A 24630-nucleotide genomic window follows, 5' to 3' on the forward strand; every position below is an offset into this window, starting at 1 on the left:
TACATCAGATTTACTCACACACGCAACCACACAAGAGAGAGGGCCATGTGAAGAAGAATTCAAACGAAGAACAAGAACTCAACACATCATTTTTTCTTTTTTTCTCTTTTCTTCAGTTATGATTTAGAGGATTCTACCTCAAACATTTATGTTGTAAATTATTTTTGAAAATTGAATTTTGGTTTCTAGTCACACTTGATTATGTTATTGTTGTAATTACGTCTGTGGAGCATAATCAACTTCGAATTGATTTTATATGTTATAATTGAAACCGACATGAGATTTTATTACATAATAGATAACATAATCCATAAATCTACAACTTGCATTGATATATGAGGTTGAGTACATGTTATATTCATAGTCCAATAAGTCGAAAGCTAGAGGATTCTACGATCCGTTAATACGATTGTAATTGTTAAATAACACAAGGACACTTGGTTACTCCATATTGTTAATTAGATTAATATAGCCCGGTTAAGTATATTGACAAATGAGGGAATCTCGTCAAAATCATGATATATGAATTGAAATATAATCATTAAAAGAGTGTGTGAACCGATATCCTAACGATTATTTATTTATTATTTTCAGTCTAATTATTTATATTGCGTTTGTTTCGTCCTTTTACTTCATTATTAAATTAGTTTATTGATTAATTCAATTATTATTATAATTAATTAAACAATACGAATTGAGTTAATTTGTCTAATCAATCTCTGTATGATCGATACTCGTACTTTATTAACTATAATATAACTTGATTCGTACACTTGTCATACATTTGAACATAAACTTTCATTTTATTTATGATTTTTAGTGCAAAAAACACTAGAAAAAATTGCATATCGTCTTGTGATGACACAATCAAAATATAAAATTGAATGTAATCATTCAATTTTTTTTAAAAGAGTTATTATTCAATTTATATTTTATGCACAATCAAAACATAGTAAAATAAATACTTATTATTCAGAGTTGTTTCAAGATTCTCATACAAACTCTAAATTTATCGCCGACATAAAAAACGGCAGAAATTTCTAAATCTCAGGTAAGACATGTTCACTGGCTACATTCATCTACGAGACTACGTGCCCGTGAAGACGTATGATCGAGCTACAAAGAGCTCTCTAAAACCTATTTACACCTTAAATGATGGGATCAAGAAGGGGGGAAAAATCAACTAAGATAAATTCCACTATAGCATAACCCTGGATTTAATGAGAAAATCCCAAAACAGTAGCATGACTAGAAGATACAGAAAAATTCAAAATTAAAATTTAAGCTCTTTGATTTTATTACTCGTCAACATTTCTTCCATTAATAATTAATACAAATTTGGAAAATATACACATTTCCTCATCACTATAGTTAGCATAATGCTGAACCATGAACAAACCGATATTTGTACATGAGAAGGTCATGGTCTAAACTATTGCTACAAAACCCACACATCCTAGTAAAAATTCACACCTCTGCGCGGGGAGGAAAAGCTCGAATCTAATGGTGAACTTTCACACCAGTGGAGAGGAAAGAGAGAGAGTGATTTAAGGAATCCTTTAAAGCCATGATACTGGCCGGCTATGTTCTTGCCAAATGCTAATCTATATGCTCGGCAGCACGAAGTACTCGGAACTGGACATTTACGTATATTTGAGCGATATAGCGCAATTATGGCCATGATGGTACCTGATTTTGTCTTATCCATATCAACATCTGGCGGCTTTCAAGAAATTGTCATATGGACTCGATGCTGGCAGTCTGAAGGAGTGAGGATTCTTTTGCAATTCAGCTGCACATTGCGATGTTGCCGGTGGTTCATTTGGGGCTCTAGGAACATTCTGATGCGACAATTTTTGTGATCAGTTATTTCAGTTAAAGGCACAATATATAGAAGGTTAGGTCATGAACATTGACTAAAGCTATAAAATAACGTGGAGAAAAGTACATCCTTCGACAGTGAAGATAGATAACCACGATATGAACTAATCATTTTATTACAACATAATAGAACTCTCTTCTGTAGATGATGAACTTAAAATAAATATGATAAGAAATATGTCATATAAATAAATGAAAATGATATCATGATCAAATATGCATAACAAATCAAAATAAAGCCTTGTTATGACTATCATGCATATTTAAAATAAGGTTATTGTCATTATAATAAAGATAATCTTCCACAGAGGTTTAAATAATTAAGTCAATGTTTCTCAATGATAATTATTAAAGTTTACTACAAACATTAAGTAAAAACACTGTAATTTTTGGGGGTTCTAAATATGGCAGTTCAATTCTTAAACAGTGATGTTAAAGCAATTGCTCATGGTCCATCCGTACTTATAACGGTAGGGGAGTCATCTTACTTTAAGCCTAACATCAGTGTGTGTCAAAATTATCGAAATTTAAGAAAATTTCCTCATGTAGACAGACCTTAGGAGGTACCTGTGTATGCAATGTGAGAACTATATGCCACCATCTTTAGCCTCAGATGGATTGGCAGGATAGAACACATACAAAGATGCATGTCCCACATACATGCGTTGTAATAAAAAATACGCTCACAAACTTTAGATATCTTTAAGTACCTTAAGTGTATCATAGTCAATAACCGCACGATAAGCCATTTTCTTGCCCTCTTCGTCGGTATTTGGCAAAGATATGGTTAACAAGCTTCCTTGGCTAGGATCAGTGCTAACCAAATATGACATCTTTTGTTGCTTTCCAATTAAAAGTGCCTCACAATGATTAGCCATTTCCTTGTAAGATGCATCAGGGGCGGTGCTCACAGAGATTCTGCTGACATAATGTGCCGTATCCAAAACCTGTATACAAATATTCAAAAATATTAATACATGATATAGTTGTGGAATATCAAAACTTGGACTGCTGCATGCAAATTATTCAAGTAACTCACAGATTGCATGAGTTGATCCACACTAAGGAAATTTGGAGATCCGATCGTTGATTGAGAATCATGTTGGAAATTACTACTTGTGAGTGAATCCGTCAGAGAAGCATCATCAAATCCAATGGTCGAGGTTGCCTGTATTATCATACTAAGAAATAAGATATCGACAAACAAAAATACTTCAGAATTCAATGTAAGTAACTTACCTTTTCTAGATTTTTTAGACTGTGAGAATCAGTTCCACGTCCTTTCTTGGTGCTAGCAATAAACAATTGGGCTCGAGAAGAACTCAAGTCATCAGACACAAAGTCCTTGAGCAATTGCTCCCTTATGGTAGACTCTTCAGACTGAACCAAATAGCAATGATGAAGATAATAATCACATAACAACTATTATACACCTTGTCAAAAAATCATTAACGAGAAATTTAAAGACTTACATCTGATAAGACACCCAAGTTTTGAATTATAATCGAAACTAGGGATTCTCTAGTCTGGTCCTTGGTTAATTTTATTTCTGAAAGACAAGTAAGAGCAGAAGAGTCATCTTCTTTGGATCCATAAACAAATTCTTGGTGTCCTAAACCAGCTTCAGTTATCTTCAACTTGGAGTCTTCTACCAAACATAAAAACGGATCAACCTGACACAAATCCCCAAAAAAAAAAAACGAAGAAAGAAGATCAGACTTCACAATAAAAGGGACATACATACATTATAAAAATTGATGGATCTTAGAACAGATATGCAACCCACCACTTTATTAGAAAGCGGAGCCTTCACATATGGAAGAAGAGGAAGAATGTTGAAAGCCACTGATGAAAATATAATCATAGAAGTTGAGAGCATAAAGAGAGATCTGCGACGTGATAAAGGGAGTGTCCCTGAAAATAATATAATCAATTTCAGAGGAAAAGTTCCTTGCTGATACCAGCTATAAGAAACATACAAACAATAAATCCCAACTTGTTTCACCGGAAAAAAACAATTCTTCATTTGCATTCTTAGTATCTCATCTTACAAAAAATTCCTCCAGTAACTAAATTTACATTATTTGGCCAACCTGGTTGAACCGTACCATATTTCATATCAATTATATGTAAATTAGTGTTATTATGTTAAGCCATCTACTGAATTTAGATTTAAGCAAAATGTTTTTAATTATCAAAAAATAGAATTATCAAGTTCAGTCGATTGAAAAATGATCCAAATGAAATGAGTGACATGATTTATGAATATAAACATCCACCCTCTATTCATTGTTAAAAAATGCATGAAAATTGTGGTTTTTTGAAATTGTTTTAGATTCTATTATTCTGTCCCCAGATTAAGACCCACTATAGTCAGATATAGGCAATAGATGGCACCATTATTGACAACATATCAAAGCAAAACTCTAATAAGTACACCAACACTATCTGCCACTGAATTCTCATCATAAGAAGTCTCACCTCCTTCTGCAAGAGAAACACTCCTCAATGAAAATGCCAACTGGAAACACTGAATTAGAGCATCACGGCTTGAGTTCTGCAACCAGAGAAGAAAACAATTTCAGAGTTTTAACTCATACCCTCTCAACAACATGCCTAATAAAAAAGAATCCATTGCAAAGGAAGGACTCATTCTATCTCTACATCCTTAAGCCCCTGAATCCACCACAACCTCCAGCAAGGTAATTTTTTCCAAATTTTGGGGGACAAAATTTAGAATGAATTCATTTAATTATCAATGCCTGTGTACAGTTGCAAGGATGATGGAAGCACTTGTGTTTATTCCTTTCAGTCAAGGGCCTACCCCAGTTATTACTTGCCTGGATAGTTCCCATACCTTTTATGTTGATTGCTTGGTTACCATGTTGTATGAAGTTACTTGGATCATAATTAGGTCTAACCACACCCAAAGTTCAATAAAAAAAAAAAATTTCCTGCATCACTCGCAATGCAGTAAAAAGCATTCTTGTAAAGACAATGTACATTTTTAGCGGGACCCAAACATCATCAAGTCTCAACTTGATTTTATACGATAATAAAAAAGAGGTCTTGATAACATTACTCGGTATAATCCCCCTTCCCCAAAACCCAGTACACCAAAAAGCAAATCTTCAGAAAAATAGAGCACATGATCATAGATAGAGAAAAAGAAAATAAATATAGGACCACAATTTACATGCAGATTGCACCAATAATGCTAAATGTTTAAGAAATTACTGAACCCGAAATATACCTTGGCTCGAGAGAACAATAAAATCAAGCTGTATGTATGAGCAATGGCCTCATAATTTCCGGGCACATTCGCAGTAGACAGTGATTGAGTCCAAATAGATGAAAGGAGGAGGGTTATCTGGCGGCTGCTCAGTCTGAGAGGGACATCCTGAAAGTGAAAAGGAAGATATTTGTTTTTGATAACATTATATATATAATAAATCACTACGAGACACCTAATGACCACTATAACATTAACTAATGAGAATATCCATCCCAATTAAATTAACACCAGGGGCAAAACCCGGAGGGGGGTGCGTGTTCCCCATGTTCGAGCAAAAAATGGAGTTTTAGCTGTAACTATTCTGAAATCCCATATTTTCCCCTTTTACAATCCCTCTCACCCTCCCAGAATCCTGGGTCCGCCTATTTGAACCAATGTAACCAACATCTAATACAACAAGTTGTAAATCGTAGAATAAAATAAAAAAAGATACGATCCTATCACATTCAAGTAATGTATATAAAAAATTGAATTATACCTAAGAATAAGTAACCAAAATCTGACATGTATAAGATTCGGAAAAAGTAGAAGAATACCAAGTAGGCCTACCCTGTCCTTACTTGACTTGGTCACAAAATCAATATCTGGCATTGATGAACCTCTTAAGCTATACCCCCGGCGACTATATGCAGACTTAATTTTGTTGAACACTCCATTTGTATTGTTTCTATGTTCTCCATCACCAAAACTTTTTTCGTTTATTTCATTGAGGTTTTCCCTGGAAATGCTCCTTCTGTTTCTCAGCTTCTCGAACAGGACAGCTGATGAGGAAAATACAGAAACAGTTTTTGAGAGTGTCCTTGGAAAGTCAATGTTTTTCTTTGATCCAGACACAGCTGATTCTAAATGAGGGCAAACTGAAGATGGCACAAGGACAACAGAGAAGATCTGGTGAGCTCCGACTCGGGTTTCAATATCTGGATGCACCATAGCCAAAAGTAACTGATGAAATAAAGCCTCTGGGAAAGCCTAGACATGGAACAAAAATACCATCCATAGCATCAATATCTCACCTAGAGAAATGATTAAGAAAAGTAGCTGAAATCTTTTCAATTTTTTTAAGAGCTTGCCTTTTTCTGATATGATAAATTTGGCAAAAAAGCAACAATTTGAGCAGCACGATAGACAGCAAAAATAGTAGTTCTAGCCATAGAAGTAACGCTTGAGATATTCTCCAACATTGTTGCCATGACATCAAGGATTAGACCTGAATCTCCAACCTGTAATTATATAAATAACACCACCGTGAATTTCAGAAAGTCGGCTGAAAGAAGGAAAGATGGAAGTGACAACTAAATGAGTCCACTATAAAAAGTTTGGACAGTTTGATGAGAAAATATAGAGATTTAGTAATGCCACCTTCGACGACAGTTCTGTAAGACACTCGTCAACTGCCTCATGAAACTTTCTCTTCCATTTGATTGAATCATCTTCGAGCGAGTAATGAATGCTTTTGCGCAAATGCCTCATGACATCACTTACAGCGCTGACTATAGCTATTGATGACTGGATCTTAGTGAGTCTAGTGAGGGCAGTGACCACCTCAACAATGTCAAGCTGCATGCCAGGTTGCTTAAGAACACTTTTATGATCAAGATGCTTGACTAATAATGACAGCAACAAATGTGTATTTTGCCCTGCACATATAAAAAAAATGCAATAGATTAAAAACAAAGAAGTAGAGAAAAAAATACACTTTTCTCTGAAACAGGCAAGGACTGGAAGACTAATTTGAAAAAAAAAAATTTAACTCTGACCAGAATTATCCATCAGAATTTGCATGTCTTTGAGAACAGGAAAAGCGATCCCATTTGCGGTATGCCAGAGGTTTCCATTGTCAAAGAAGCGGAACAAAGACTCTAAAACACGACGCATGGTAGTGGCCTCTTTTCCAAGATTGGCCATGTTATGCAGGCACACCCTAGACCAAAAGCTTGGGTTCTTGGCATCCTTCCTGTGATTTTTAATCAAGATGCAAGTTAAGCATACAAGAAAAGGGCGAAGGAAAACCCAAATTGTGCGAAGAAATTACGCTGTCACGTTTAGTTGTCCTTTATCATTAACGATCATTGTCCAAGAAGGAACCTCCGTATCTGGTAAGGGAGATACATGCTCCTCAGTTTTAGGAACTTCTAGCACCATATTATTTTGGTTGGAGTCGTGGGACTCCTTATTTGCACCTCCATAATTTTCCAGAACCACTGAAACAATCTGAACAGAAATATTGAGTTGATAAATAAAATCAACCTGGGTGGGAGCGGATGTAAATTTGAAAATAGTGATGAAAAAGGAAAGACATGTAACTATATAAATTAGATAACAGACTTTCATAGCATACACAGATTAAAATGAAAATTGAATTTGAACGATACATATTTCACCTTTATTTATCAATAATAACAGCTAGTTTGATACTTTTCATTACATTGAAAAAAAAAAACAAAAAAGCCAAAAAAAGATAAAACTTAGAAACAACAAATTCTACTACCACGTAACGGAGATTGGTGCATGTTTATACAAATTATTATTGAGGTGGCAATGGCTGTTGCTATCATCAACATCATAAATAAATATTCGAAATAACAGTTTGGGCAACATCTAAATGGTTAAGAAATCAGTAAGAGCTCAGCAATGTAGATAGATAAAACTAAACAACATTTTGTGCTTGAAAACACATCGCAATTCAATATCATTTGTTCTTTGGGAGCTAATGTACACATTTCTTAATGTGTTTGTTTAAAAGGCATACTTGGCTTTCCTTGATTTACCTGAAAGAACATGGTGCACTCAGTAAATAATGAATTTTGAAAATGATCTAAAAGTGGTAGTAGTGGCTATAATGTACATACTTGAACAATTAAGTCAACTTGACATGCAAAATTCTACAAATGCCATAACGTGATAATATAAATTATCCATACTCCAACTTCAATTAAGAAACTAATAAAAATTAACAAAATTTTAGGTAGAAAAACAATGATGCAATAAGATACAGAGCATAATTAAAGAAAACAAAGGAAATAAATGTGTTATCTATTTTAGTCCCATTAGGTGGATGACAAAGAAGAGCAGCTCACATATCTTAAAAACAGACTATACTTACACAATCAAATTCGACTGAAATGTGGGAGTTTTCACCCATGAACCAAATCTGTACAACAAGAAAAAAAAGAAAGAAAAGAGGAACTATTCAAAGCCCAAAAGATGACAGGAGCCAAAATGAAAGTATAATGATGAAATGTTGAATGGCTGAAAATCCAAGTAAATGTGCATTTAGCGCTAAGGCCTTTATCACAAATGAAATAAACACCTAAATCATGGTTATTATTACATTCTACGAACAACTAGTAAGAAGCTCACAAAAACAAAACCGGTGTGCTTTAAATATGATGTAAAGGATCCATTGGAAAGATAAACAAAAACCTGCTCTGTTCCAGAACCCAAGGGATGATTACTAACTAGTAAGAATAGCTTGCTGGTGAGTACACCCAGCATTTACACTTACAAAAAGTATCATAAAATAAATTAATATAGATATATCTCACAGTCACTAGATTTCTTTGGAGTTCTCCCCTTCACCAAAGTACTTACCTGTTATCCAGTAATAACAACATTGATTAAAAACAAAAAATTACAATTGAATGAGGAATGGCTGGGTTTTTCCTGAAAAAAGAGATTATTAGACCATTGACATGAAGTCAAGAATACTGGATGTATAATGGTGTTTTGATTCAACCTTTTCTTCAAATTTACTGTTTATTTTTACTGCATCCATAACAAAGCCAAGCCACAAGCAGCAACCAATGTCAGGAGATAGATAACTTCAGTAAGTGAACATAAACTTGGACATGTATCAATGAAATATAGTGCACCTTGCGTTGCTTAAGTCAGATGGTCAGAGAAATGAAGACTTAAAAGAATAATTGGAATGCGACCTAATCTCAGCTGCGTGTTAAATTTTTTTGTTGTTCATTATAAAGTACTGGCTTTACAATTTAACCAGCAACTTTTCTGAAGAAACCCATATCGTAAAAAATAAATGCTACAGTATACTGAAGGTAAAGTTAAAAGTTCCTGTCCCAACTAAGAGTAAAGAAAAAACCCATTATAGTTGGAGGAAAGAGGAAGAAAAACACCTAAAGAAGCAAGAAAAAAAACTGAGAACTAAAAAATGTTGCCAAGGTTTGCACTTAAATGTCATATATATATACATACATATTATACACACACACACACACAACACAACACGCTTATTTATTTATTATTTGCACTTAAATGCTGCATATTTTTTGATAGGCTAAATTTACAGTAATGAGACCTAATGGACTCAGATTCCTTATCTAATTTAAATCTATCAACTCAAAGGTTAAAAAAGTAGTGAAAATGTATACTCTGTACCATAGCAGATAGAGCTTGCAGTCCAGCTGCCTGTAGATATTCCGTCCTCTGATTTTCTCCCACTTCTTGAGCCAGTTGGCATAGTTTCGGTATAAACCCTTCCAGGTTAAACATGTAAGTTCCATCTTTCTGGAAATTATACCAGAGTTAAATAAGTGTAATTTTTATAATAGGACTTTAAAGAACCTTATCCATAAGCTTAAGAAGCTGATCATCCAGAGAAAAGAAAGAAATAAATTAACCTGATTATTCACATAATCAAACAGAGATTGACATCCAATAATTAATATTTCGTCCTGGTTTGTCTGAGCCAGCAAGGTCTGCATGATGCTTAGAAGACTATTTGCAAACAAAGGCCTGACATAAATAATTTGCAAATCAAATAAAGGATTGAAACAAGATGGAAAATATTAAACACAATGAAAGGGAAATTCATCATTTCCATATGATATCATATTCAGTTTGAAAATTCATGCCGGCGCAGATCTTTCCATGGTTCATTTTCTACCAATGTTTAGAAACAATTATGACAATACAAGTACCAATATTTCCAGACTTATTTAGGAAGCTCAAAACTCCATTAACTGAATCATTATGACAATTTATATTCAGAGCACCGCAATATACTTCTAATATTGAAGAAATTAATTATTCAGATGCTATATCACCAAAAATTACGGAAAAGGTTCATAATATATGATCCTGATCTCTATTTTGTCCAATTGTTATGCCCCAGGGTGCAAAAATATGGCAACAATCTCAATAAATCTTACAAAAAATAAATATGAGATGATGGACAAAATGATTTACCAATAAATAAATAACAAAATCTAATAAATTGGGAACCACACATAAACATAGCAACAGTGTACGTACATTTGCTCTTTGCATGAAAATATCAATTTCCTGTAAATGCACAAGACTGTTTTCACTGATTGAAAGTTTTCGGCTCTTAGGTACTTATAACATCTTTGCTCAAGAGAGCTTGCAATCTGTAATTTGAAAACAAACATCAGAATAAATATAAATAATAACAAAAAAAGTTTTACTAAGAGAATAAAAGTAGCAGCACTGTGATACACAAATAATTCCAAAATTTTGTTTATAAAATGATTATGAGTTATGTTCAGAGCCTAATATATAAACTGAAAAGAATATGATGAAAGAATGGTGTACAGCATATTATTTTACATGCATCTAACTATCAAGAAGCATTTTCATATCTTTATTTTGGAGTTTTGTGAATTCATTTTAGTTTCTTTGATGGATAAGGTTAATTACTTCTAAATAATACTTTATTTTTCTTGAAATCTTCTAATTGAAGAATTAGCCTCCATACCCTCAAAAGAAACATTCATCAAATCCTATCAATTTGTTGTCTTCGTCTTGTTTTTTAAAGGCAAAAAGAGGAGCATTCAATGAAAAAACCTGAGGGCATGGGGATACTAAACTATATTTATATAAATTTTTATCATTTATTTCTCTGGTGAACCACAATGAAAACCTGCAAAAGCTTAAAGTCATAAGGTCCCCAAACGCCTGAAAATAGTGAGACTGTATTCCCATCAAACTAATATGAAGCTGTTGCCATTTAGCTACTTAGCTCACACGAATCTGACAAAGCTTTTGCTGAGTAAAGAACAAGGAGCATTTAAACATTGATGTGTGAGGGCCATGCTCCCAGTATACAACACAAACCTCCTTATCACTGGGAGAACTTAAAGGGCCTGTAAATGGAACTTGTTGAAGGGATAATGGCTGCAATTAACAGCCATTATTTAAGAAATATTATGAGAAATAAACCCCTCTTGTAACAGTCAAATTATGGCAATAATGAGAATTAAGACACTTAAATTACAAGTGAATTCAGCACCTATAAATACTCAACAAATTCCAATGAGAAATTTACAGAAATTTTGTACAAATACTCTCTGCAAGAAATAGCTCTACTGTAATTTCCGCTTGAGACACCAAATTCCCAACAAAAGACAAATCCAGCAAGGAAAAGCGCAGTGTTTCTAGCTTTCTTGTATCCCCAAACTCATTCTTTCACTTCAACGATATTTCTACAACATATAAACGGTTTTCTGATTTAAAATTTCGCATTATGTTTTAAACCAGGATGACTCATTACATGTTTAAAAACTTAAAATTCTGTACCGAAAACACTGGAACAAAATAGTATGAATATGTTCCTATTTTCAACTTTTTTTTTACCCTGAAATAATGGGTTATAACCGTTGCTCAACCCTAAGATTGTAGGAAATCGTTGTTTTGACCTAATTCCAACCCTGATACAAAGGGTGAATCCGTTGTTCTAACCTCGCATCTGGAATGGTTAATTCTATATGACTTATATCAATAGCCATGAAGACATAAATTCCAGTGCATTTGTAATATGATTTTCTGCTATTCTATACCTCGCTTCAAAACCGGTCAAAGCAAATTACAGCTTTGTTTGCATTTATTTTTTGTTCTATTTTCAAACTGTTGTTAGTTGTTTTTGTTTTCTGTATAAATATGTCGTGTTATAAAATGTTAGTACAGGAATACGTCGTGTTATAAAATGTTTGTACAGGAAGAAATTGGCTCTCTACTTGTGAAAGATTTCCTTGTCACTCACCTCTTACAACCTTCTGGCTAAGTCATATAGTTGCTTAATCATAGTTGTATAACTATTGCAAACTTTATCATTTTTATTTTTTGTTCATCGTTGCGATTGACTTTCCAGCAAAAATGAGAAGCTATGCATTTCACTTGTTTTCCAGATGTAACAAACTGTTTCTGCATTTTGATCTACTAATAGACTAGTTTCTCGCACTTTTGTACCTGTGTGATACAGTTTCTTGAAAGTTAAATTTTAATTTTAAAAAATATTGTCAATGTCACAACCCAATGCCATGATTCATGCTTGGTGTGTGACATTATGAGCTTTATGACTTGAACTATACTATTTTTCTTGTTCATTTTACTAGATGTGACTCCAGCATCATCTCATAAAGCGCAGGTGACAAAGAGTTAGTATGATTATTCCAGGACCGTTATTAGACTAGCAGCTTTCTTGAAATTCAAAAACTCATCAAACTGAGTTTAAAATGAATACTAAAAAACCAGGATGAATGAAAAACAAAATAGCTGTGTATGGCATGAATTTTCATATGAAAACTAACTAGGACAAGAAATTTATGTCAGAGCAAAAATACCTTGGGGATGCGCAAAGGATTTTTTGCAGCATATTCACACAGTTTGCCAATCTTTCTCTCATTTGGTTCTTCTTCCTGTAATGCAAGTAAAAAAAACCGAAATAAAATGGCAGTAAGTATCAAAAACAAAGAGAGATACACAACATCAGCTAGCCACAAAATATCATTCCTCATTCAATGCAAAATTCTTGTTGAAGAAACTAAATCCAGTCTTGGCTTATCTAACATAGAGTAAAATCCACGCACTACCTCTCCAAATTAAGGCCAATTTTTATAGAATTGGTTAGCCACAGGACTTCAAGTTATATGATATGACTACTGCTAGAATCACAAATTTAGTCGTTCACATGATGCAAATTGACCAACAGATACTGAGCTTTTAGCGCAAAATTTCTAAACAAACATTTTCAATCTGAAACACAACATTTAGTCATGATACAGACCTGGGACCGAGGAAAAATATCCGCTATCAACTTCTTGTACCTCTTCACAGGCTGCCTAGACCTGGTTCGCAATGAGGGGCAAAAGAAACAAAGGCTGCCACATGCCGGCAAGATTTGTCTTGACATCACCCCAGAAACAGCACTCATATTCGACCAATCAACGGATTTTTTTTTCTGTTTCTTTGATCTTTCCTTTCCCTTCCAACAGATTTCCTTTTCTATTTCTCGCCAACTCACTTTCAAACTTTGATCGATTCCTTTCCCTTCTATATTTCATGCGTATGAGAGATTATTGAAAATCACGAGGAGAATTAGGAGGGAAAGGAAAGTTTGTAAGATCAGGGGAACACTTTCCGGCATCAGCCTACATATTCCCAAATTAAAAGACACCTCAAATCAAAACCTCATCAAACCATTTCGAAGTACAAGGTTAAAAATCATCCAAGAAAATGGGAATCTCATAAATGTTCCGAAAATTTTCATTTCTCGCGATGAATCAGGTGTCTCTATATTGTTTCCAAGACATCCAATTCCTATACACGTTTCAAGAATCTCAAGAGCAGACATCACCATTTGACAAAACATGAGTTTATGTGCATCCCACACATCTTTTAAGAAAGCATTTACAAAAAAAAAAAAAAAAACTTCTTNCCTCTCTCTCTCTCTCTCCGCCCGCCTATTCTTTTTCCCTCTAAAATATGTAACTACATGCGTCTATATACAGCCGACAGGACAGAGGTGAATCTTCCAACAAATAGCATTCTTTAATAAAGCCTATTATTTATTTTTATTTTCAAGAAAAAAACTTTTTATAGTTTTACTAAATAAATAAATAAATAAATATATATATATATATAGTTTTGATATAATGTCTACCTATCATGCTTATTTTTATGTTCATAAATAAAGTCGGACATCTATTGAATATAATAAAGTATATTCAAATTATATATCCAATAAATGAGTGTCATCTCATAAGTGAGTATGAAAATAGATACGGTAGGTGTGCAATATATTAAAATGATATATTTGTGTGTGTTAATTTATATAATTCAAAATTTAACTTGATTTTTATAAAATAAATTCTAAAAATATATTTTTAACCAAACAGAGGAAAAGAAAATAAAGAGCACATTTAATTTTTTTTTCCAACAAGGTTGGCATTAATGATTGAGTTGGGGAGGATGTTACGTGGCATTAATGCCAAAAGATCATGACAATTATTTCAAAATTATATTGGTTATTATTTAAATAGTGGGTTGCATACTTTTGTAATAATTGCTTTAGCGTGGTTATGTATTTACTATTTTGCGAAAATTTTCTTTTAAATTTAATATTTTTTAATTAATTTGATTTATATTAAAATATGAATAATATTATAATTGTAAAATATGACGAAAGTGCATACTACAATTTAGTGGCCCTTGAGCCTTAATTAGTAATTAAGATCTCGACAGATGCATTGTGTATTTGTATAATATTTGGTTTCTTTAAAGTTCTGTGTACAATTGAAATTATCAAAATTGATTGGGTATATTTTGACCATTTCTGGAATTATTCATTAAAAAAAAGTAAAATTGAAGGGGGAAAAAAGAAAAAGGTAAAATGTCACTACAATAGGCCAAAAAAATGGTCTACACCCCTCCTTAATATATAGAGTTTTGAATAGATAATATAGCCGCAGACAAATAATGTGTATGTATTAAAATGCTATATATTTATTTCAAAAAGCACAAAAACTTGTGAGAGACGGTATCATGAGTGTGAGAAGAATCTCTTATTTAGGCTATCAATGAAAAAGTATTACTTTTTATGCTAAGAGTATTATTTTTTATTGTGAATATCGGTAGGCTTGACCGGTGTCACAAATAAAAATTCGTGAGACCGTCTCAGAAGGGACTTACTATTCAAAATTGATATCACGTATTGAATTATTTGATAAGAAGTCTGATATTTAATGAAAAATATAATGATCACATCTTTAATTTTTTTTAATTACGATACATGCGGATTTTGTTTCAATACGAAGGATATGTTTTCTATTGAAAGAGATTTATATCATTATTTCACTAGGACGGACATGAACATTCAATCTTCAATTTTACAACCACGAGTTCGGAATTTTTTTTATATGATTTTTCTTTACTTTGCTAACCACTTTTACGGTGTAAAAAGCGAGTATTATTTTTGTTTAATCATTGCATGATGCCCTCCACTTCCCTTCCAAATCTAAAGTTGTAACATTTTTTCTTGGATCTTGAATTTTGCTACATAAAAGAACACTTTTTCTTTTGCTTTGTCTACTAAGAAATATTTTAGTACAAAAATTTTAAAAAATTAAAATCTGAAAGTGTTATGTGGTTCTATAATAATAAAGACAAAAACTTGTGTGAGACAGTCTCACGGGTAGTATTTTGTAAGACGGATCTCTTATTTGGGTCATTCATGAAAAAATATTACTTTTTATTGTGAATATCGGTAGAGTTGACCCATCTCACAGATAAATATCCGTGAGACCGTCTCACCAGAGACCTACTCAATAATAAATGCATTATAATTTTACGGAATAAGATCTCATGATTGGCATACGAATGCGTTATTTGGCAATCGCAACATGTTTCTGTTTTTTTCTTTGTTATACTTTCTATTCACAAATAATTCTTAAATCGATTAACGAAGGTATAATATAAGTGTATCTGGTGGACAAATAATGATCTAGACATTTGCAATTATGAAACTATAGTGAGACTATTTGATATATTTGGTTTCATCCGGAACAAATGTATTAAATTTGAGACGAAATCTCGAGTTCGAGACTCAATTGTAACAATCTATTCTCCCGACTAAGAAATATATGATTAAGAAATAAATAAAGAGAAATTGTGGTGCCGGCCCTTCAAATAATTAGAAACATTAAAAATACTAGATATCACAAAAACTTATATGAGATCACCTCACCTCACAATTTGTGAGACGAATCTCCGATCCGACTCGACTTATGAAAAAATATTATTTTTTGTGTCAAAAATAATAATTTTTCAAATAATATTTTTTCACTGTAGATATGGACTAGATCGACATTGATATTGTCTAAAAAGAAGACCTACTCCATATTAATTCATAGTATTATATCATTTTTGATAATTTTGACAATAAAAATATCTTATAATATCAAATACATTAACATTTTTAAGTTGTTTAAAAAATAAAAATTATAATATAGGTTTTCATTGACAAAAAATAATAATAATAATGATATCAATATATTAACAATAACAATATCCCTGTATGAGTATTTCAAAAAAGTATGTGCTATAGTTTTATTATTATTACTGAGAGTGGTCGTTAGTATTTTTATTGTTAATCATTCTTTTCATTTTTTTATTAAATATTATTCTTTGTTTTATATTTATTTTGTATTTATTTTCTATTTAAAAAGAAACAAATGAAGGAAAAAAAATGACTCTACACTACTATTCCATATTGCAAAATGGGAATTGTAAATTGTTCTTGATTTATTATTATCTTTATTTTTTAAAAGAAAAAAAAAGCTTATCTTTATTATATTATAATTATCAATTTTGATGGAAAATTTATTATTATATTTTTAGATTTTTTTGTCACATGTATAAACTTTCAGATTTTAATTGTAAACTTGTGTTTTTGCAATTTAATATGATTTTGTGTTTATGTACAAAAGAGTCAAATAAAGGCTAAATAAATAAATAAAAAAAGTTTTTGGGTATTTTTGAAATTTAATTTATTTGAAGGTTAGAATTCATTTTGGTAATTTTTTTTAAATCCCTCTAATAATAGTGCAACATATATCGATTATCGAAGCGTCGATTTCGTGGGGTTCAATTCGGAGCCACCTTATTCGCCACGGCGGCGATATTTTTTTCACTTTCACGTGATTCACGGGTTGAGGAGGTTGTATTTTCAGTTATTGCCGATTCTTTTTTTTTTCATTTTGCTCTGGTTTTTAGGCATCCATTTAACAGTTTATGATGATTTAACTTCTTAGGCTGTGTTTGGTTGGAGCATAAAATTATGAAATGATTAGAGATATACGATAAAGAAAATGATTGAATTAGATAAATAATATATAATGATAAAATAATATTATATTTGATATGATTATTAAGAATCAGATAATTCACTACAAAAAAACGGATGGAATAGCGACAGTTTTTTATAAATCGTTGCTACTATAGCGACGGTTTTTGATCAACCGTCGCAAAAATTGCGACGATTTTTGATAAACCGTCGCCTAAAATATTTAGCGACAGTTTTTCATAAACCGTCGCTCTATTAGCGACGGTTTATGACAAACCGTCGCTAGTATAGCGACTAGCGACGGTTTATGACCAACCGTCGCTTGTATAGCGACAGTTTTTATACACCGACGCTATAATAGCGACGGTTTTTCATAAACCCGTAGTCTACTAAAGTAAGCGACGGTTTATCACAAACGGTCGCTATTATAGCGACGGTTTTACAACAACAGTCGCTATATTAGCGACCGTCTAATGCCACCGTCGCTATTTTGTGCGACGGGTTATATACCTGTCGCTATGTGCGACGGTATAATCATAAACCGTCGCATTATTTTGCGACGGTTTATGTAATCCGTCGCAATAGGCGACGGGTTTTGTTGCCCGTCGCCAATAGCGACAGTTGGGCGTACTGATCGGCGACGGTTTGTCAAAAACTGTCGCTAATGGCGACGAGTTTTTCGACTACCGTCGCTATAATTCTTTATATATCGAAGTTCACGAACAAGTTACAGCGTTTTTCGCTTTTTTGGATTTTTTACTTTTTAACGAAACTCTATCAATTTTTTCGCATTTTCGTTTTTTTACTTTGTACTAACATTTTTTTGTATTAATTTCGTAGATTTGTTCGTCTTTGTAATCTTTCAGCGTTACGTGGATCTGCATATCTTCGCGCAAGTAAGATTTTTAAAGTTTTTTTATATCGAAAATTTAATATTTAATTTTAATATTTGTGGTCTATCGTATTTATGAAATTTTGCGTAGTTTTTGATGACTTTTAAATTTTTTTTACAGAAAACCGTAGCTTAATTAAGCTACTGTTTTTAAAAAACCGTCGCTCTATATAGCGACGGTATTTAAACAACCGTCGCTAAATATAGCGACGGGTTTTTCAAACACCGTCGCTTAGTATAGCGACGGTGTTTTAGAAACCGTCGCTTTCATGCAGCGACGGTTATGTAAAACCGTCGCTTAATATTTGCAACGATTTATATTTAACCCGTCGCTAAATAGCGACGGTCTTGTTCAGAGACACCGTCGCTACAGGCGACGGTTTTTGAGAAACCGTCGCTGCAAAATAGCGACGCGGCCTCCTCTTTATAAAAATAGACTCCCCATTTCTTTGTCTTATCTTATAAGCGCAGGTCCAATCAACGGAAATGGGAGTCAGTGACCTAATGGAGGTACTGAGCCCAAAGCTGGATCTAATGTCTTCTGTTCCTGGATCAAATGCTTGGGAGGCAGCCTCTGCATCTGCATTTCCATTCCCAGGGAGCTCAAAGCAATCAAGTGAATCCTTAGCGACGGTTTTGGCCGTCGCTAATCCCGTTTTTTTTTGTAGTGATTTAGAATCTTTTGATGAATTGACTAAATTGCCCTTCCACTATTGCGACGGCGGGCAGGCGGCGGTGTGGTGGCCGGACGGCAGCGGTGATGGTCGGCCGGCAGCGGTTCGCCGGCCGGTGGCGGGAAATCGTGGTGAGTTTGGATATAGAATAAGGGTAAAATTGGAAAAATATGATGGATTAAGAGTTGGATAAATAATCCTAGGGAGAGGAGTGATTATTTTATCCCAATTAATATAACCTAATATTTTATAGGAGAGATTGACTTAATTAAATAAAAATCTTACCAAATATGGGATTAGGTGAGTTTAAAAAACATAAATCCACCTAATCTAACCTTCCAAACGCAGCCTTAATATAAATGTTAAATATAAAACTACTGCTTGTGCCAAACTTATGAGCTTTCCGAAAGTTGTTTCTACTATGGTATTGGGGCTTAGAGGTCATGATTTCGAGGTTTTTGTTCACAAAATCCCATATATTACCTTAATTTCGTGTCAGACGCTTATTTCTCGGCCTTTGTTGCCTGGATATTCAAACAATCTTCACTTCCCCACCTTGAAATATCAATTTGGTACATACTTCCTTTGTCTAAGGGGTTATATGCGGGCAGTGTTCTAAAATGCGTTATGCGGTAGTTGAGCGGCCACACACCTCCTAGGCGTGTAGGCGGTAGCTTAGACGGTTTTTTTTTTACCCGAATATCTAATTTTTTGAGTTTATCTTCATATTTATCTAATAAATCGTCTATATTAGATTCTAACTAAAAATCAATGACGTATCATCGTCTCTATCTAATACAAATTGATTTAAAAATATGTCAAACAATCATTTTAAAAAAATAAAAAATTCTATATATTACATTAGATAGCCGCCTAGGCAGATCTAAAAATCTGGGCGACTGCCAGCGCTTAGACGCCGCCTAGGCATGCAGTCCTAGGCGACGCTTGTTAGAACACTGTAATGGGAGGCTACGTTATAGTAAAAAATTATTGTTTTTACTACACTTCTACCTTAAGTTTTTGGAAAAACTGATCTTTTATCAAAGAGAATGGATGCTACCTGAAGGGGAAAAAAGCACCACAAGTAATTGGAATGGTTTACGTACATTCAGATGAAAATTAGTGCAACCTTTGTATTTTGAATAACATGTGAGCAGGTATGGGAGGTGCACCTTTCGAAATGTGATCCTTCCAATCCCAAGAATAAATATTAATTGCATCCTCAAGGGTTACCTTTTTTTGCAACTTGCGTATACCAGAATCTGTTAAGGATGCTCCTAAAAAGTTCAGGGTATATGCAAAATTATAAGGTACGCCTAGTATTTTACGTTCTCACTTCCAACATTCAACATAATTGGTTTGAAATGCAGAAAAAGAAATTTGAAATGTAGCTACACAATCTAACTTTGCTAATTTATGTTACAGATTCTTGTTTCCAGATACACCACGCGAATCAGTCCTCGTCATTTAAACGATGATAGAAGACTCTCAATCTTGAAAATATATTACAAATTGTGCTTTTCGTGTGAGCCCGTAAGAAAATAGCAATAGCATTTTCCGCTTGAATAAAAGCTGGTAGATATTGATAACTTTTATTGTTGTGTTTTGGCAATTGTGCTTTTCGTTTTATTCAGTTATCTATTGAAAAATAACCTCTAATATGCAAACAGCAGTACCATTGTATTACGAGGCACGATTAGTCCTCAATTATTGCTTATGATACAACAGGGATACAATAAAGATTATTCATGTTCTTTTAATAAATAAAAATGAATATTATACATTCCTATGCTATGTGCACCAATGAATGCTAGATCGTATAAAGAATCCTTGAAACTTCATCCCTGCAAATTTTTTTATATTTCCATCAACTGTCTTGTAATTTTATGGGCAGCTTGGTGTAACCGTTCCGTATTTCTGTAAATTGACATTGTTACAAACAGCTTTAGCTTTTCCTCCCCCATTCCCTGCTAAGTCCACATTTTGCAATACAATTCCTTGGCATGGATGGCTTTTGCTGCAGTCGAAATCGATAGCTACATTCGAAGCACTTGTGCCTTGGATGTTTTGGTACACAACATTTTTTACTTGTACAGCTGATGCCTGGGTTTGACAAGAAAAAAAAAAGGTTTGTATAGATGGAGATGAGTTTCATTTCAAGTAGCATCCCACTCAAGCCCAACTCCCAAATAAATTCAGTAATCAAGCTACATGTTCACTTTATTGAATTATTAATCAAGATTGAGATATTAATACTTGAGCTTGATTCTAGCTCTTTTTTATCAGGCCGGCTCGAGTCAAGTTTTGGCCGAACCTCTTGTGAGCCACTTGTCTACTCGTTCGCAGCCCTCACTTGAGTAATTAATTAAAAAGAAAAATCTATTCTGTCTGAGGGTTCTTATTTATTTGTTTTACCTGTTGTTTGCATGGTCCATCTTGGTCACAATAGTTTTGGTCTATGATTATAGGGTTTTTCACATTTTGCATCTCCACATTCTGGAACTTGATATTGCTTGCACTTCCTGATCCACCCTGTTCACATTCGTATGAAGCTATGTTTTAAGAATAAAACAACTCAAACGAAGGAGGGGATCCAGATTTTCATTTAGCAAAACATGTCTTAACCATAATCTTGGATCTATATTATATTCATATTTTTAATTTACTTACCTGCCATGTCTTAATTCTAACTCCATTTGTGGTACCAGATAACTTTGCTCCATTGACAACAACATCAGACACGTGATCTTCTGAATTCCGGGCACCTAAGCTTCCAATACTGAAATCAAGAAACACCATCAATTAAAATTGCATAACAAAATTGAATAGTCAGTATGACTTATAGTCTATATAATCAATCTTTTGTATGGAATTCAGGTTCTTGAAAATACAACCTGATGCCATGTCCAGGTCCACAAGTGATGCCTGTGGCTTGAATCCTTGCTGATCCACTCACAATTGAAATGCAGTCATCACCTAATTCATTCAAAAGCATTCGAGACATGTTGGTTCGGAATCCACCGAGTAATGTTTTTTATTTTTTTGAAAAAAAATCACGTTGACATGCACACGGTTTCTAGCTCGGGGTTTTGTTTCATGCTCGACCGGGGATCAGGATATCATAAATTTTATGTACCTGTGCCAATGGTGCAACTTGAAATACGGACGTTTTGACTGGCTGTAACATGGATCCCATCAGTGTTGGGGCTCTTCTCTGGTGCATTCACTACAAGATTGGAAGCCTCAACATTTGTGCACTTCTCAAAGGACATGTGAATTTGCTGTGCATTTTGGATCTTTAGATTATTTACTACCAAGTTTGTGCACTTCAAAAATGTCAAAGCCTGTATAATAATAATAAAATAAAACAAACCAAATTAATAAACTACACGTGATGATATAATAGCTGATAGAGCACAATGACGTAGAATGATCCGTATAGAACTCCAGACAAAGTCTTATTTTCCTCATATATATATGAAAATATATAGCAGCGTGAATTTACCGTCGGAGCATCCTTGCAAGGCTGCAATCAAAGAATAATAATAAAAGAAAAACAACAGAGTATTAGTAACAAAGACAAAATATTTTAAAGGTTCAGTAATTTATTTATTTTCCGATAANATTGCCATTGCCATCTATAGTCCCACCGCCTTCAACTTGAAGATTTTGAACACTGTCAAAAACTATCCAATGCCTCCCATCTTTACCGTAGTCTGAGCGATCGTTGGATGCAATAAGTGTTCCAGATATCTATGAATATATATTTAATTAGTTGCACAAACAAATTAGACTTTGTCATCAGAAATGAAATATCGTGTTATTTTTTTTAATATATATTTAATTAGTTACACAAACAAATTAGACTTTGTCATCCGAAATTAAATATCGTGTTATTTTTTTAAATAAAAATATTTATTCAAATACCTTTTTTTAAGAAAATGCCTTTTTAAAGCTAAATAATATGATCCGAATTTGTCGAACGCGTCGTGATCATCATGAGAATTAAGAGAAATGAAATAAATATCGCCATCATCCTTAACAAACCGTCTCCCCTATGTTGTAATGATAAATAAATATCGTAGACTCGAAGAAATTAAAGGGTACGAAAAAGCATTATTACAAAACGTAAATGACGTATATGAGACCGAAAATATTTATGAATAAACTAATTTACAACTAAAACTTTGTAAGAAATGATGAAGTTAAACTAATTAATTACCTGCATTATTATGTCAGATTTACAAGGTCCTGTAAACCTTATTGGTTTCAAGTAATAACTTCTTCCCCTGGGAATCACAAAATTAACACCATACATAGACGAGCAAGCTTCCTTCCACGCGTTGAGAAATACCTGATTTTAAATAAATTCGAGTTTAAGGTGTTATTTCTATTTTTTTATTTAGAAAAAAGGAATCGAAATCAAATTAAATAAAGTCTCTAAAAAATACATGTATCATTATATATTTCTCTATATCACTAAAAATCAGGTATATGCTTGTAAATAATTTTATACCTTTGAATCATCGGTATGTCCATCACCTTTAGCTCCATAGTTGAGCACATTGATGGTTTTATAAGTGGTCGATGACGACGCGGTATCTCTTTTGAATTCCTTGAAGCCAGAAAGCTTGCCATCGAACTCGATTGAGCTATTGTCAAACTCGACGCCTTGGTTGAGGTCGAAATAGGAGGGGTAAGCCCGAAAATCGTAGCCAACTTCTTCTTGGGAGTCATAATCACGAGACAAATGATCGTCGTCGTGGATGATACAAGAGCAAAATAAACTTAATGAGAGGACACCAATCAAGTATGGTAGAATATGCTTTTGAAGAATCATTGTCTTACTTTAAATTATATGTTGGATTGGTAAATGTTGGAAAGAGTTCTTGTGGGATGGAACTTTTAAGTTACGAGGTATGGATGTGATGACAAAGTCCTGTCGAGATTGCATATTTATAGAAGTTGGGTGGGGCGGCCGTGGGGTGGGGTTGGGTGAGGGTGGGGGGATGGTTTGTAATTTGTACAAAACATTATTTGGTTAATATATAATGTATTATTATTATTATATTTTTTGAAGAATAATGTATTATCATTTTGAATAAATTTTTTTTGAAGAATGAATCATATATTTGGTTTTAGTTAGTAATACTTGTAGTTAGGATAAATTTAATTAGTGGGTAGCTTCTTCTTCTTTTCTTTTTTTTTTTAAAACATGTTTATCTAATTTTTTTATTAACAAATACTTGGTATTTCTTAAACTTGATTATTAATTTTTTTATTCATCATAATTTATTTGATGACGTGATATTTCATTTTGATTAGTACTCAAATATTCAAATTTTCTACTTTTTTTTATTGGTTTGCTGGAAAGATTGAACGTTTAGGGACCCAAAAATGTCACTATTTATAGATATGCTTGTATAATCACCGAACAAAATATTTAATTATGGAAAATGAGAAAAGATTATGAAGAAATTATGCAGATGAAAAGAAAGATTATGATGAGATTATGCATCTCAACATTTCTATCAATCTTTATATAAATAAATCACGTAATGACTTATTTAACTTTTTAGGTATTAGAATATTTTGTATTCACTTTAATAAATGAACCATACGGAGTAATTAATTGTTGTTATTATAAAAAGAATTATATGATATATTTATTACTATTACTGTTCTCTACGGCTCTTGTGGTATGGAAATGAGATGGGAAAGATTTACAAGAAAAAGTTAGAAAAACAGTTGCTGACTTTTGCTCCATGCTTCCATACGTCTGTGTTTA

General features: G+C 33.1%; 1 protein-coding gene, 1 long non-coding RNA gene and 1 pseudogene across 2 annotated transcripts; 1 reads left to right on the top strand and 2 right to left on the bottom strand.

Annotated features, from left to right (window-relative positions):
* Positions 1-1247: 1247 nt before the first annotated feature.
* Positions 1248-13802, bottom strand: LOC140991337 (protein SEMI-ROLLED LEAF 2-like). Its single transcript, XM_073461250.1, has 19 exons — positions 13221-13802; positions 12778-12852; positions 10451-10566; positions 9817-9931; positions 9575-9703; positions 8280-8327; positions 7209-7387; positions 6934-7130; positions 6536-6813; positions 6247-6396; positions 5726-6145; positions 5135-5281; positions 4363-4438; positions 3668-3795; positions 3354-3554; positions 3121-3261; positions 2921-3049; positions 2592-2828; positions 1248-1841 (listed from the first exon to the last, which is right to left on the bottom strand). Exons 1-19 carry the CDS (start codon positions 13365-13367, stop codon positions 1710-1712), a joined length of 3045 nt encoding a protein of 1014 aa, XP_073317351.1. The 5' UTR covers positions 13368-13802; the 3' UTR covers positions 1248-1709.
* A 5979-nt stretch (positions 13803-19781) lies between these two features.
* On the top strand, positions 19782-20454 carry LOC140991100 (uncharacterized). The gene is made up of 2 exons (XR_012177793.1): positions 19782-20152; positions 20268-20454. It is a non-coding gene; the product is annotated as an uncharacterized lncRNA (long non-coding RNA).
* A 262-nt stretch (positions 20455-20716) lies between these two features.
* Positions 20717-23750, bottom strand: LOC140991099 (polygalacturonase-like; annotated as a pseudogene).
* Between the last annotated feature and the right edge of the window lie 880 nt (positions 23751-24630).

Source organism: Primulina huaijiensis, chromosome 13, assembly GCF_012295235.1.
Source record: "Primulina huaijiensis isolate GDHJ02 chromosome 13, ASM1229523v2, whole genome shotgun sequence".
NCBI lineage: Eukaryota > Viridiplantae > Streptophyta > Magnoliopsida > Lamiales > Gesneriaceae > Primulina > Primulina huaijiensis.